At 41.1% G+C, this 15,986-nt stretch overlaps 1 protein-coding gene across 6 annotated transcripts in view; it reads right to left on the bottom strand.

Moving 5' to 3' along the window:
- ttll5 (tubulin tyrosine ligase-like family, member 5) overlaps positions 1-15,986 on the bottom strand; it is a 63,496-nt gene that overhangs the window by 8,962 nt on the left and 38,548 nt on the right. For 3 of the 6 annotated variants that reach the window (XM_080293869.1, XM_080293874.1, XM_080293871.1), the window contains 4 exons: positions 14,571-14,760; positions 10,882-11,084; positions 5,973-6,055; positions 15-4,399 (listed from right to left, as the gene is read on the bottom strand). In XM_080293869.1, the coding sequence (XP_080149995.1) occupies positions 4,338-4,399; positions 5,973-6,055; positions 10,882-11,084; positions 14,571-14,760 (538 nt within the window). In that variant the 3' untranslated portion in view covers positions 15-4,337. Of the gene's footprint in view, positions 1-13; positions 4,400-5,972; positions 6,056-10,881; positions 11,085-14,570; positions 14,761-15,986 lie in introns of those variants that run through there. The other 3 variants (XM_080293870.1, XM_080293873.1, XM_080293872.1) reach the window with 2 other exon arrangements.

Here is a 15,986-nt window from a genome sequence, read left to right as displayed (position 1 = left end):
TTATTTTTTTTTTTAAAAGAACAAAAAAAAGAAGAAGAAATAACAAGAGTGAGAAAGGCAGTCAAAGGTCTACCCCTCATGTGTACAGAAACAGAAGCCCAAAAGAGTTTTTCTTCAGAAGAGTTTGCTAAACCGTTGTGGAGTCCACCTCTTCAATTATTCATGGTCAAGGTGGATACCAGCTGATCTCGTCAGTCAGCTCAGTTGTTCATGTTCAACCCCTTCACCCCCTGATCCTATCGGCTGGCGTGCAGCCAGGTATCCGGTAGAAAAAGACATTCCAAGTACAGTTGGAGCTGCTGTGTTTGTGCTCCCAAACAGTATTCCCTTTCATTCCCTCTCTGCACAGTTTGTTTTGGTGCTTTTTTACACTGCGAGGACTGACTGACTGAGCTGGAAAACGAAAAACATCTCCCTCGCTTCCAACCCGATGACAGGGCTGCTGGAAGTGGCTTCCTCTAGCTCAGCAAAAGAAAGATAAAGGGACAATATTCTCTGCTTTATAGCCCACTCTGAATGAAACTGAAACGAGAAGGAGAAATCAAGGGATCGTCAAGCAAGCTAAACTTAAAAGGTTGAAACGGTAACTAACAACAACTTCAGTCAAACGCTGCACAGTGGTGTGAAAAAGTGTTTCCCCCTTCCTGATTTTCTAGTGTTTTGCATATTTGTCACACTTGCATGTTTCAAATCATCAAACTAATTTTAATATTAGACAAAGATAACCTGAGTAAATAGGAAATGCAGTTTTTAAATGATGATTGATTATGATCATTGATTATAGGAGAAAGGTTATACAAGCCTACTTTTTCACACAGGACCAGGTAATTGCCCCTCTTGTTAAATCATGAATTACCTGTGATTAATCACATTTTTTGGAAAGCCGTGCTCAGCTTCACTAAAAACAAAAACAATTACTGGAAGACCTGATGAATCAAGAAATCACTCAAATAGAAGCTGTCTGACAAAGTGAACCTGGCAGTACATCATGTCACAATCTGAAGAAAGACCTGAGAAACAAAGTCAGTCTGGAAAGGGTCTCAAAGAATGGCCTTGGGACCAGTGTTGGACAAGTTACTTGAAAATAGTTATTAATTACTAATTACTGATTACTTCTCCAAGAAGGCAATCCAGTTACTTTACATTAAAGTTACTGATTACTTATTTTCAAAAGTAATTCAAAAGCAATAGACCTTAAAGCCCAATTCTATTTTTCTGCATATTTCATGATATAAAATTGAATCAAATGAAAAAGTCTCCTTTAAATTTTTTTTTTTAGTTTTAATCTGTTAACTTTATGCACATTGCAACCCCTAACCCCTTTCCCTGTGAATTTCACACTCTCGTGGCAGCGTGCTAGGTACTTGCTCAGATTTGAAGTTTAATTTTTCGCTGCGGAAAGAAGTTTTCTTCCCATGTAGATTGTACTGTGGACGCTAATGTTTTTATCACTTTTTACGCAATCAAACTTAAAGTAATGTCAGTACTTCCAAGCTTTAAACACTGCACGGTCGTGCTCTCTCCCGGACTCCATATTATCCATTGTTGATCTACACACATCTGTTGCTGCCATGGACGTCACACACTTGTACGTCATTGTCATGAGACACTCTCACAAACTAAATCACAGTTTAGTAACGCAGTACAGCAGCATGCTTACGGGAAAGTAACAGTAATCTAATTACATTACTTGAAAAAAGTAATCGGATTACAGTAACGCGTTACTGCCCAGCTCTGTTTGAGACTCAAGTGAACCACTGTGAGAGCCGTTGTAGAAGTAGGAGAAAACTTGGAACAATGGTGAAGCCAAAATTACTCCAAGAGCATTTCAACGACTCATCCAGGAGGTTACGGAAGAACCCAAAACAACATTAAAGAACCACAGGCTTCACATCTCTCAGTTAAGGTCAGAGTTCATGATTCAACAGTAAGAAAGATTGACAACACGAAAGCTTGTCTCACATTTGCCAAAAACATCCTGATGATCCCCAAGATTTGGGGAAGAATATTCTGCGGACTGATGAGACAAAAGGTGAACTTTTTTGAAGGTTTCAGTCAAGTTACATCTGGAACAAAACTAACAGAGCATTTCAGAAAAGGAACATCATACCAACAGTAAACTATGGCAGTGGTAGTGTAATATCCTGGGGCTTTTTTTGCTGCCTCAGGACCTGGAAGACTTACTCTGCTACATGGAACTGTGAATTCTGCAATCTACAAAAACATCCTGAAGGAGAATATCCGGCCATCTGTTCATGACCTCAAGTTGAAGTGCACTTGAGTTTTGCAGCAGGACAAAGACCCAAAACACACCAGCAAGTCCACTTCTGAATGCCTTAAGAAAAACACAAAAAAAGACTTTTCGAGTTGTCTAGTCAAAATCTTGACCTGAATCTGATTGAGATGCTGTGGCATGACCTTAAAAAGGTGGTTCATGCTTGAAAACCCTCCAGTGTGGCTGAATTACAACAATTCTGCAACGATGAGTGGGCCAAATTCCTCCACAGCGATGTAAAAGACTCAATGCCACTTATCCCAAATGCTTGAGTGCAGTTGTTGATACTAAGGGTGGCCCAACCACTTATTGGGTTTAGGGGGCAATCACTTTTTCACGCAGGCCCATGCAGGTTTGGATTTTTTCCCCACTTAATAATAAACACCTTCATCAAAAAACTGGATTTTGTGTTTATTTGTGTTATCTTTGTGTAATATTTAAATTTATTTGACAATCTGAACCATTTAAGTGTGACAAACATACAAAAAATAGGAAATCAGGACAGGGGCAAACATTTTTTTCACACCACTGTATTACATACCCTACACTAAATCTTAATCTACCAATAAAATGCCTACTCACATACATAGTTCAGTAGAGTGAGTCAATTACAAATCCATCTGGTAAATTAAATCCAGTAACTTACATAATATATCTGAAAACAGGGATGGCAGCCAAAAACTACCTTCCTATCCTAACAATACACCACACAGTCTTATTTTGATAGAGAGAGGCCTAAGCCATCTGTCCTGACATGATCAGACTTCCATTAAATTGACCCAAGTTCAGCATTCATTTCCTTCTCAAACTCAAGCAATAAATCTCCTCACAGTCACCGACTGTGGAGCACTGAGAGCTTCAAGGAAACTTCAAGGGAAGCACTCTGAAACACATGTGGCCGATACGATCTCGTCTTGTTAGCTCCGGTTGGTCTTCATCAAAATCCCGCCCTCGTGTCATGTCAAAAATCAACACAGAAGAAGTGGGGAAAAGGGCGAGGCGGGGGTTAGTGAGCAGAAAAGGTTTGCAGAGGATAAAGGGAGGGTTTCAGGAGCAAAGAGAGGAAGATATTATGAGAGAGCACAAGAGAGAGATAAAGGGAGAGTGTGATTAATGACGGCTGACAGCTGATCAGAGAGAATGCTCTCCATTTGGACTCGCTCTAACTGCCTGTCAGAGTCGATCAGGGGAGCTCAGTCATCTCATAACAGAGGTACACCGGGCAGGCAGAAAGACCTGATGCACTCTGAAGCTCCACAAAGGCTGTGTCCCTTTCAATAACCCCTCCCTCTGCCAAAACACCACACAGAGTCTCCGTTTTACCCTCAGCCTCATTTAAAAACGCATGGTTAAACCTGCACCACTAAGTGGTTTAACTCTCCACACACACACACGTATGTATGTATGTATATATATATATATTAGTGATATGTTTTAATTCATGAGTGAAGCACCCTTTGCACCCTGAACAGTGGAAAAAATGCATTCATTAAATGCAGAAGTTGCTCCCAAAGGATCCAGTTACAGTAATTGATGAGTTTGTAAGATGTTTGTTAACCTTAGCCAGGTTTCATAGTTTGGGAAGAGGAGGAAAATGGAGAACTAAAAAAATATTTTGTGTGTGTGTGTGTGTTTTAGTGTGGATAGGAGTTGTAGGGATGACAGGTCGATGCACAGCTACTGCGTTTTTCCAACAAGCTGATCTCGCTTGACTGCGACACTGACATGATGTGAAGAATGGTGTGATTTTCTAATGCTAATGTATAGTAGTGCTGTGGAAAAAGCCCGTGATCAGGCAAACAGATGTGTGCATAAGCGCAAACTGCTTAATATCACTGCAATAAGCTCAACACTTCTCTCAGGATGGAAAGAGCTGTGGAAATAAGGCAAGATGACAGAAGCACACACGTGAGTGCACGAACCCACAAAGTCTGAGTTGCATTTGTCATTCTCTTGAGAGGTGTTATTTATTCGGTACAGCATTTGGCAAATGGACAGTAATTACAACTGCATGGCAATGGCCAACAGATGGAAATGCCCCAAATGTTCCCATCCGTTGATCTCAAAAAAAGATGTCTTCACTGCTGTGCCTTTTAATCCCAGAGTGGTGTCGTTCCTCTGGATCTGAACACATGCAGAACACACAGTACTGTGTAAAAGCTTTGAGCCACCCCTCATTTTCAGACATAAAATAGTATTTTTTTTTGCTATTAACCAAAACGTGGCATATGTGAGCGCTGCATGTACAGCATCTTTAAAAAAGTTGAGGAGACTGAACAAGAGGAGGCCAAAAGAAGAAGTGGCAGGCTTAAAAAAACTATCCACAGTAGATGAACAGTTTGTGAAAGTCAAGTCCTTAAGAAATAAGAAAAAAGTCAGAGCAAAGACCTGACACAAGACCTGAGAGCTGCATCTGGCAACAAATCGGATGAAGTGACGAATCCAAATTTCAATTTCTTTTGTACAAAGGACAGAGGTACAACAGTGAGTATTCACAGCCATCTGTAAAACATGGCGGAGGCTCTGTCACGGTCATGGTGTCAGCACTAATACAAAAATGCAAACACATGAAAGTACCATGAGATTTTGATTCACTAGTAATACCACAGGGAAAATATCTGTTTGGCAACAGCTTCATTTTTCAGCATGGCAATGATCCTAAACACACTGCCAAAGCAGTAAAAGCATACCTGGATAGAAAAACACATAATGAAACACTATCATGGATTGACCTCCCCAAAGCCTGGACCTCGACATTATAAACACTGTGGGGTCATCTTAACAGAGAACAGAACCAGCCAACATACAAATAGAGTATGTATGTTTGCACAGGTTTCAAAAAACGACATTTTCCTGGAAAAATAGAAAGAAATGAAGGGTGATGCAAGACTTTTGCACAGGACTGTACAACTACAGAGGACCTTTTATGCTTTACCTTATCTTCTGTTATACACTGTCACACAGAAAAAGTTTCAAATAATGACATTATAGTATTTACTAAACACGTAAGAGAAAAGTATTCTGGTTATGTTTTATGTCTTGACTTGTCCTGTGAATAAATTTGATTTGATTTTGATTCAATTTAAAGGGACAGCGGCCTTTAAGGCGGAGGAGCTAAATCAGCTTGTTTCAGATGGAGCATGAACTCAGGGCCTGCACCAAGACCCAGTATAAGATAAATAAGAACTATTTTGAACAGTTACTGGTGCAAAACTTCTCTAGTAAAGCACAAGAAGCAAAAAACATGGAGCTGGCAAACGGCATGCTAGGTCTTCTTCAAACAGAAAATGACTGCAATGGAAATTTTGCTTTTGCTCTTCCAGCTCTGGCTGCTTTAACTCTTTTTGGCACAAACTCTTAATGGGGCACAAATCACTGTAAGACCTAATTAATAGAGCCTCACTCCTCTAACAGGGTTGTAATTAATTAATCACTTAACAATGCCTTTATGTATGTATGTATCTATTTATTTACTTTCTTACAGTGTGTCGAAAACATTTACGGATCCTGCACACGACTGAACGAGCAGGAGGTGGGTAAAAATATCATGTGGTGTTAGTCAGACCTCCATGGGGAATGTCCACTATGCCTAGCTGTAATCACTAACACTGGCATAGAGTGGGCATAACTTCACTCCTGCCTGAGGACTACAGCAGAGCACTAAGCATAATATGTGAAACTGCAACATTAAACCCACCTGTTTTACTGCAGATGGCCTCGTAGACCACCTGCTTGCTGCTGGCAACGGTTCCACTGGCTGAACTCTCTGAGGACATCTGCCTGTTAATCAGACACAGGACAAAAATCCGTGAAGACCAAAAATTATCATTCCCAGAGGAGTTATGCAAAGATGAACTGCACTGCAAAGGCCAAATTCGTCTCTGCAGCGCTCATCCAAGCTGTGGTACACATCACATGTCTCATGCCAATGTTCTGCTTTTAGCAAAATATCAAACTAAATATATAAAGAAAACTGGTTTTCAGCGTGTGTGATTGTTTCCAGCTGCAATACTGTAGCATGTTTGGTTTTCACCCTGTGTGTTTCCTGGAGACACCCTCTGTATCTACGACTATTACAGAGAAAGGTTTTTTATACATTTTGCCATTGCAAAAGAGTTTTCTTTCCCCCCCCCAACTTTTATTCAAAATATTATCATTTTGCAACTGTTCAAGACAGAGTCACAAAGCTATAAAGGTGTGTTAAGCCAGAGCTCAAAAATGTGTGCTGCAAAAGCTGTGAGTACTGAATGAAAGAGTGCTGGAAGCAGGAGTACCAAAGGATCGCTGACAATTCCTTCCCTAAAGCTAAAAGACCTTTTCCCATCGTAGTTCATCTAGAGTTCATCCAAATCAATCTACTTCATGGATCACGCACAGCCCAATCTCATTAACATAGCAGCGTTATTTATTATTTAAACAATTTTTAAAGATCTAGAAATGCCCTTAATGTTGCACAGATTTTCACTGCTGTGTAGTAAACCGTGGATTTCATTGATATTAAAGCCTTCCAGTGGGGCGAATGGGACCCTTTAATGGGCCGGTTATAGCCCACGGGCTGTATGTTTGCCACCACAAATCCAGGTATAATGTGGACTGCAGTGCTATCCACAGGGACAAAATCTGTCCTCTTAAAGAGACGCACATATACATGTACACACATGCCAAAGTACTCCAAACAGCCTTTGTGGTAATTCAAATTGTGCCAAGAAGATAAATGCCAACACTGAAATATTTCGGAGCAGAACCTGGTGGAGTGTGGTATTTTTCTATAGTAGTTTAATAACTGATACAGATATTTGGAGATTCGACATATGAGCTGATATTTTTCTTTCTTTTAAACACATGAAACAAAAAACAGATGCCCTTAAATGTTTTAAGTGTAATTATTTGTGTACTCATTTATGATCTGCCAGGCTCTGCTCAGATCAGCTGGTTGTGTTGTGGCATTCCAAGCAGTGCGTTTCCAACAAGGAAGCTGCAGATTGCAAGCTATGCAATGCCAACATTTATAATATAGTTGAAGGGTGTTTCTCCTGTCTCCTCTTTACTTTTTTAACCATCATTTATTGGTTATTAGAAAAGCAGATACCAATAGATTGCAAATCGTTAATATCGCTTGATACTATACTATAAATGAAATAAAATGTCATAATAACTACAGTATCACTTGGGTAATTAGTATCTATTGGTCAGAGAGGCTACATGTTCTGATCCTCGCAGCTCATGTCATCCTAACCAAGACACTTTTCTGCTTTTTAAGACTCATTTGTGTATAAAATGCCTGACAAGCCACCTTCTGTCATAAGAAAAGTGAAGTCAGCATCTAACAGTTGCTCTTTGTGTGCAGTCACTGGAGGTTGGTGAGGCTAAGTGTTTACTGAGTGCCTCACAGGAGCTATTGTGACACGAAAGGGAGAAATTCCTTCTCCTTGTCCTTGGTGATGTGATTGTCACACTGGCAAGAACACTGTAGTGATTAGGGACTATGTCGACTATGAGCAAAGATTACAGAGAGAAAAGGAACACGGAGGCAGAGCCCAGAATTCTTACAATGCGTCATACATACAGTCTGACGACCGTAAACAAGGAATTGCACTGCCCTTTTCACATAATCCGGCTGCAAACATAACATTTTCAAACAGAAAATCATTATAAGAGCTACTGAAGCATAAAGCAGGAGCAGACGTGTCTGCAACCTTATACATTAAATCTGCTAACCATTTTTTAGAGGGAACAATAAATAAAGCTTAGCTGGCATTAACCTCTCGCCCCAGGACAGCAGCTTGCCAAAAGAGCATTAATAAGGTAATGAGGGTACACACTGCCTCCTTGTAAGGGGCTGCACAGTTGTTCTTTCATACCATTACACAACCACAAATAGAACTGGCCCACTTTAAGCGAGGCATAACTCAACAGGAAGAAACCCCTTTCATATTCAGGGGGGCGAAAAAAAAAAAAAACTTGACCTCTGGGTTCTTCACATCACTTTCTTTGTCAACAGTCTCACTCTGTCACTTCAAGAGTCAGACAGCAGCCAGAAACACTGCTGGTGAGAACCGACTCTGAACTTGCAGTGTGCGCACATGACACATGACCCAGTGCCGAAAATTTCGCGCTATTCTCACAGAGCTGAAGTTCTTATGTAAACACAGCAGATGTGCGGCTTTACTTTTCGGTGCGCTCAGGTAGTTAGCGTGACTTAATGTTACTCAAACTGACCAAAGGGGATAAAGTTTAACCATAAACACACGTTTGGCAGCTTCTGTGTGTATACAGTATCCCGTGAAAATAACTACTGTTGTGGCTGATTAATAGGGAGTGAAAGCAGCAGCTAGGCTGACATTAATGGTGCTGCTGTAATTGTCACCCTATTAGTAATGCCACACGACAGCCTGGGTTTCCGTAGTTACAGCTGCGACTAACCAAACCTTGCAAACAAAATACCAAACAGGCTCATTTATTTGTGTTACAAATTGCTCCTTTCAAAGCCTTCACTGAAGTCATACCACTTTGAGCTCTTGCAGCCCCTCGAGTTGGCAGCTGTGGTATGTTGATAGAGCAGACAGAGCCCTGCCCTGTTGAGTGTGATACCAACAAGCTGCACATTTGCTTCAAGTGTGTTAGCTGAGCTTAAAATCAAAGGCACTGTCATTCATGAGAGTGCACCAGTCTCCGTTCAGCTTTACTTAAAAGTGACTTTACACAGTCACCTTGCCCGCTCGGTGGATAACATTTCCAACTTTGGGACCAAAAAAACAACCCCAATAAACTTTTACTTGAAGGAAACTATTTGGTTGGATCAAATTGGATCACAAATGTTCAAAAATGCAAATCTCATTCTGATCAATAGATTTAACTAAAAGCTGTCGATGATCATCAGCGGTGGGGAAACCAGCCAAAGCCAGTGCTGGTGTATTTATATCGAACAACAGTTTTACAGTTGGCTGGAGGAAGGTGTTCAAGGTGGATAACCTTGAACTGCTTGAACACATCCAGCACAGTGATACTATTATAAGCTGGAGGGGCTTAAGCCTATACTGGGATGTGTTTCAGATGTGCCTCAATAACAGGGGTATTAAGTTGCCCCTAAAATGTGGGCTGGAAATAAAGGGAAGCAACTTATTATCCCACCGTTTTCTGCAAACAATCATCTCCGTTCTCCTGGACAGAGTTAACCTTTTTTTTTTCTCTTCTGTCATTCTTTCTTTTCTCCTCTCTTTATTCTTTCTCTTCATTGTTTCCATCAGCGCATTTTTGGTCCTGAAGCTTCCGTTTTTCCCACACTCTCCACTGTCACACTAGTCGACCGCAAAAATGCAGGACAGAGAAGAGTGTGAGGGGGCTCAGGAATTCCACATGCAGAGGGTAAACACAACCACTGCCAGGAAGACACACATGCACACACACGAGCAAACACGGCACCTACATGGCCTCGCTAACCTATTCTATACAACCCCTACACCACGGCACTGCCCTCTTAACTATTTTCTTGCCAGGTACAGTTTGTCCAGTCCAGTCAGATGACTGGATGTAACACGTCAGCAGAGCCAGGGCTCTGCTCGGTTGCGGCATCAGCAGGCCTGCAAACTTGCAATGAATGAATTAAGTCAAACAGAGAAATGCACTGTTGGGACTCTGGGGTAATTCACACACTGTAAGGGCTTACCCGGAATACTACAAAAACAGCCCGTGTTCCAGTCCAGCGGTATCCTTTCCTCTTAAACATTAAATAAGTGTGAAGAGCAGTTCACCGCTGCAACAACCTACTTTAAACAAACAGTCAGCGCCGATCACAAAGGTTTGCTGTTGTTGGGTAATTTTGCCAGATGTTGCAGTAATAAAGTCATAAAATAAGTGAGGAAAATAGCTGGCAGTTCAGCCCGGCTTCACTGCTTTCCTTTTATTTTTCCTTATGCAGTCTTCAGCTTATCTCCAAACCAAACAGGATTTAAACGGCGCTCCGAGTCCAGGCCCTTTCACTGAACCACGTTTTGTTTACGGTTCAGGCAGAAATCAGGCCTGTGATGAGGTTGTTTACTGAACGGGTAGATACACCCTGCGGCCAAAAGACTGGGAGCACTCCACTACACGCATATTCGAACTCTCATTAGCATTAGCCATGTCCTGTTGAGCTCACCAATCCCATGAACTCTGTCTCATTCCACAAGCGGGGGGGTGGTGGAGGGCCTGCCACCACACTGCACTATGTCTGCGATAAATTAAATGAGCAGTTTTCACATATGAACTATGGGAAGTGTAATAGGGCGAAGGAGGCTGGGACGTTGTCCGATCTTGCCCTTTCTCACGTGTAGCAAAAAAATGGAGATAGTCCGCTTCACTCTTCTTCATTGCTGTTAAATACTGCACTTAGTTTCTGTGAAGAAGCTTTCTGAGCAGAGCGGACAGTAGGCAGGACCACTGACACCCACTCGCTCGATCATTTAATGACCAGTCCAGCTGTGACGTACCTTCACATTCAGACATTTACCTCTGTCGGGTGATGTCAGTAGAGGTTCAGATGACCTTGGCTTCATTTAACTTAACAATGCTCTATAACTGTCATATGGTTAATAAACAGAGTGATCCAGAGCCAACATTTGTCTTACTTGACGAGACGCTTTGCAGTCGTTCTCCTGACTTGTCCCTCTCGGGCACCGCTGGGTGGCTTTGGAGCAAGAGCTGGGCTAACACAGGTCTGGACATGGCTTAGGCCATGGCTTTGATTGGGCAGAGTGTGAAAGCTGGAAGGAGGGCAGCTGGATGATTTTGTGAGAGCCTGGCTATGTGGTGTCTGGTCTGGAAATTGAGCCTGTGAAACCAAAAAGAAAACAAAAGTCGGTTACTTATGGGCAATATCAAACTACTACAATAATCAAGCTACTTTGAAACTTAACCAACAAAGCAAAGAGGTTTGAGACCTTTAATTTAAACTTTGGGCAGAGTACAGTACAATAAGAGCAACTACAAAGGATGACTACTCACTGGTAAATCTAGTGATATTATAGTTTGCTTTAAGGAATTCAAAGGATTTTCAATAACTAGCTGAGAGAGGTTAACATGGAGCATACAGTTGTGGCTTCAATGGTTTAAAATGATACTGGACCAGTGATGGTGGCTGTGGAGTGATTACTAACCCTAAAAACGAGCAAGCTTTTGTAAAACTCAGCTTTTGAGAGAACATAAACATGTTACAAAGATCTTAACTGAAATATAAATCCAGTTTCAAAGTTTCAAATTTGATGTGTAATTTGAAACATACTTGGTCAAGACATTAACTGTGTACAACCGCAGGCTGTATACAAAGCTGCAAAAGAAACAAAACATATACAGTATGTTCCCTCATGTACTGAGCCACCTCTCATTTGAAACTGAGAAATGGGTGCAGTGATTTATTGAAACATGTGTAAACTTACATGTTATACACATATATAATATAATGTATAATGTAAAAACAGACTTGGTTCAATTCTAACAAGCTTGAACATCAATATTTGGTAAGACTGCCTTCATTCTTTAACATGTTTAAATGTAGTCCTTGTAGTCAGTTTTGACAAAATCTCCAACACCAATGGGTGTAATGGAGCCACAAAACCAAGACAGAGCCTCTGCTGTGTTTTACAGACGGCTATAGACAATCACTGTAGTACATCTCTCCTGACCTCAAATCCTCATTCCATCATTCATCAGACGTGTTGCCGCTGATGTTCAGTCCACCTCTTGTGTAATTTAAAATATCTCAGCCTTTTCTCCCTGTTTATTTTAACCTTAATAAACGTTTCATTTTAATTGTTTGGCATCATGTAGCGGTAGATCACTGTTGGGCCATTTGCTTCATCACAAAATTCAAAAGGCCAAGTAAAAGAAAAACAACTCTCCCTCGGTTGGTTAAATGTGCCACAGACTGACATGCGGATTGTTCCTCACATGTGTGTAGTGAACTGTTTAGGACAAAATAAAAATCAAACTCCCTCCCAAAAAAGGCCTAAGGAAGTTGGAGCAAATTTGGAATGGGTGAGTCATGGAAAAAAATGTGGCCTTTGGTCATTAAGGTGAAATATCAAAGTGCCTGACATAAATTAGTGCAGATATTAATGAAATGCCATCCGGTATCAAAACAAGCTCGACATTTTTTCGCAGCTGGCTCCAGTGAAAAGCAAATTCTTCACATTATTTATTTGTTTATACAAGATCTCTTCAAAGGCTTGTGAAGAGGGAAAATGCTGTTGTCTTTCTGACATAATATTTTAGAGCCACATTTCATTCTGTCCTTGCAATGCCGGGGAATGCTCGCATACATTCCTTCCACATCTCACGTCCACGCTATTTTCTCTGCAGCTTTATACGGCTATCTAACGAGCTAATGGTTTTCCAGTTTCACAGTGTGGCCGTTCAAAGGGCCGACAGGGAATATCTGATGTAATTTCTGTGTTGATAAATGAGAAGCTAAGTTTCCTGGTTGCAAGGCCTATGGCCACAATTCAGCTTGAGCGGGGCCAGGAAGGGCACCTTTCTTTGGCTGCCAGGTGGCCCCGGGCCAATCCTGTGGAGGAGCCGTGCAGTCTGCACCCAGTAACTGGAACGTGGACTGGAGTGCCGGAACAGACCCCTGTCTCTTTCTCTCACACTGAAGAACGTGTATGCACACGAGCACCCACATTCGACTAAGAACATCCTTTTGTGTATTTATATTATCAAAAAGTATTGGTAACTTTCTCCCAAGGCCAGGAAATCCAAGAATTTGAGATAAAATACATTTGTATCAAAAAGATCAAAACCCCTATCTAATGGCACTAAAGAATGAAATCAAGTCACTGACAAATTCCTTGGCAGATTAAGGTCTATACCATGCAAAACGATTTTGCCTAAGAGCTAAGCAGTGGCACACATTGCCATGACAGCTGGGGAGAAGGGAATGAATGGGGTGGGATAGCCAAGATTTTAGGGAGGGTTGCCTGACTTGATGGTGAGACAACCATATCTAGAGTCAGCCCTCCTATTACCTCAGTTTAAGAGGGTGAACAACAAAAAAGCTCTGTCTTCTGACTCTTTGTACTGCTCTGTACACATAAAGTCCTTAAAGGCACAAGGGATTTGAAATTGTAAGACATATTCATGCCGCTATATGGCTGAATTATGGTGGAGCATGTCACAGATAAGACAAACGTGGTTAAATGTGTTTAAAGTACGAGAAGAGATGAACGGAACAGAGAAGGAATCATAAAGTGCCTTACGTAAGGCTGCCGACCAAGCCAAAAGAAATATCACCTCAATTGCATTAATTAAGTTCCAACCAAGATGAGAAACAATGACGTGAGGCCAACTCCAGTACTCGGAAAAAATTGGGCGCATCCAGTCATTCCAGCCTTTAAGCTGTCCCATGGCACTGTCCTGTCTCCATTTCTCTCAATCCATAGATTCAGTCCACCAAATCCTCTGGAAAATGGAAACATACATCCTCCTTCTTGGTGAGATCTCCTTTCAAAGTCACTGCGCTAAAAGCGAGAGCCACTCTTTTTTAGTCTAAACATTAAAAAAAAAACAAACAAAGAAAAACAAAAAACTCCTACGCTAAGGCCTTTCTAACTTTCTAATCTCCCTGTAAAAACAGCCAAATCACATCTGTCACGGCTTGTTAGCCATAACTAAAAGGTTTTTTGCCGCTACATTTCTACTGCTAAGAAAATCATATTCCGAATTTATTTGTCTTAAAATAGGAAAACTAATGGAGCTATTTGAAAAGTCAAGATTTGCTGGTACCCTCAAGAGTAGAATTTCTTGTCTACTCACCTTCCCATATGCCTAGTAGAGTCATTCACTCAAATGATGTGATATTGGAGAGAGTTGTTCCATTTTGGTCTTTAGAATTAAGCTACTGTCTCCACCAAACACTGTTTTATTAGACAGTTTGGAAGGCGAACCTCTAAATAGCTCTCCAGAGGCTAACATGGAATCTCTTCTCTTAACGTGGGTGCATTTTGCACTATTTTGCAAAGTGCAGAGCTTAGGTAAGGACATAAATTATACAGACACAAATATTGAGGTTTTTATGGGTTAAAAGTTCTTAAGGTTAAGTTCTACATGGTGCCATTACTGAAAACCAACAAAGAAAAGAATCTGAAAAATAATCTTATTGTGTTAACAGACAAGTGTCTGTGCTATTTTTATTTAAAAAAAAGAAAGAAGAAAAAATAGAAATGCAAATACTACCAATGGAAAAATGAGCAGTGCACTTGTTTAGCATCCAAGATGCTAAATGAAAACAAACATTCTTTACTAAGAAAATGATACATCTTACCTGATGTCCGCAGCGGGTCTGGTCCAGAAATTGATGATGAGCCTTAAGTCTCTGTTGCTGCAACTGCTGAATAGCAAACTGAAGCTGGTAGCTCCCTTGGGTGGGCTGGTAGTGCTGCTTGGGTGTCACCCCTCTCACCAGGCTGTAGTCATTGTGCATCTGCCAGTCCTCTTCCTTTAGCGGCCTGTGGCTTAGAGAGAAGTGACACAGATACACATGTCCAGGCCTCAGTTTCACAGGCCTAGAGACCTGTTGGTGACCCCCTAGTAACCGCTGATTGCTAGAGTAAAATATTATTCCCTAACTGGTCACCAGGTGAGATCAGATGCAGTCTAGAAGATCTAGAAGGTTTCTACGGTTGCCTGTAGTTTGCAAGGAAGATGACAACTTGTCTGCAAACACTCACCATTTACTCTCTTTACTAACCATTAACCGTCAAAACTGAAATGTGAAAAGGTGCAATGCCAACAACAAACAGAGAACACTCACCTTCAAAATAAAAGTAATGCCTTCCCAACCAATTATTCATTTGAAGGCAGTCGATCGGTGTTTCTGTTTTATGTCACAATGTTTACATTTTTACAGCTGCTTGGCAAGCAGTTTGAGGGGCCACCATGGCTACCAGCTAGCAACCAAACCAATTACAAGGTATTTTATTAGTGCAGCACTGTATATAACTTTGCAACCAATTTCACCCTAGCAATTGCATGCCATTTGAAGAACACACATTCAAGCCTTGGTGTGATTCAAGCCATCCACTGTTGTTTAATATATATGACAGAAAATAAGGAAATGCTTGCTTGAAACACAGATGTTACTACTCTACTATAACTCATGCTTTGTTACACAACAACAAAGGATGAGTCCACAAATAGCTTAATATATTTACTCACTGCTACCTCGTCAGTTATTTTACCATGCATTCCAGGCAGATGTGACAATAGCTATAAACTCCATGTTGAGATGCAAGACCACCAGTAAAAAGTGAAACAACAAGACATCTCACAACATCCTAACCAGTGGCCGCTGTGCCCACAGAGCCTCAAATCAAAGTGTGCAAATCAGAGTGAAAGCAGAGGGCAAGCCTGTGGCAAACACAGGCTGAACTAAAAACTTTTCCTCCTCGCTTCACGTTCCATCCACATCACAAAACCACAACCTGGAAAGCAAACCTTTTGACGAGCTCCACAAGTTTGTAACTGGATTATCTGTCATTAGGCCTAAGCCTGTTTCAGTTTTTTTTTTTTTCAACCATTTTTGACCACTGTTAAAGCAATGAAGTGACCAGCCTCAGCCTTCAGACATGCTTAAATCGAGTCTGTGGAGTCTGGTGTGCTGTTGTATATATACACCACCTCAGCCAAAAATAATGCCATAAAAGAGCACTATTGGGAGCTGCGAGGAAAAATATAAAAG

Source organism: Astatotilapia calliptera, chromosome 19 (assembly GCF_964374335.1).
Source record: "Astatotilapia calliptera chromosome 19, fAstCal68.1, whole genome shotgun sequence".
Classification (NCBI taxonomy): Eukaryota; Metazoa; Chordata; class Actinopteri; order Cichliformes; family Cichlidae; genus Astatotilapia; species Astatotilapia calliptera.
Note: the sequence above shows the minus strand (reverse complement) of the source record. Positions and strands in the feature narration are given on the sequence as shown.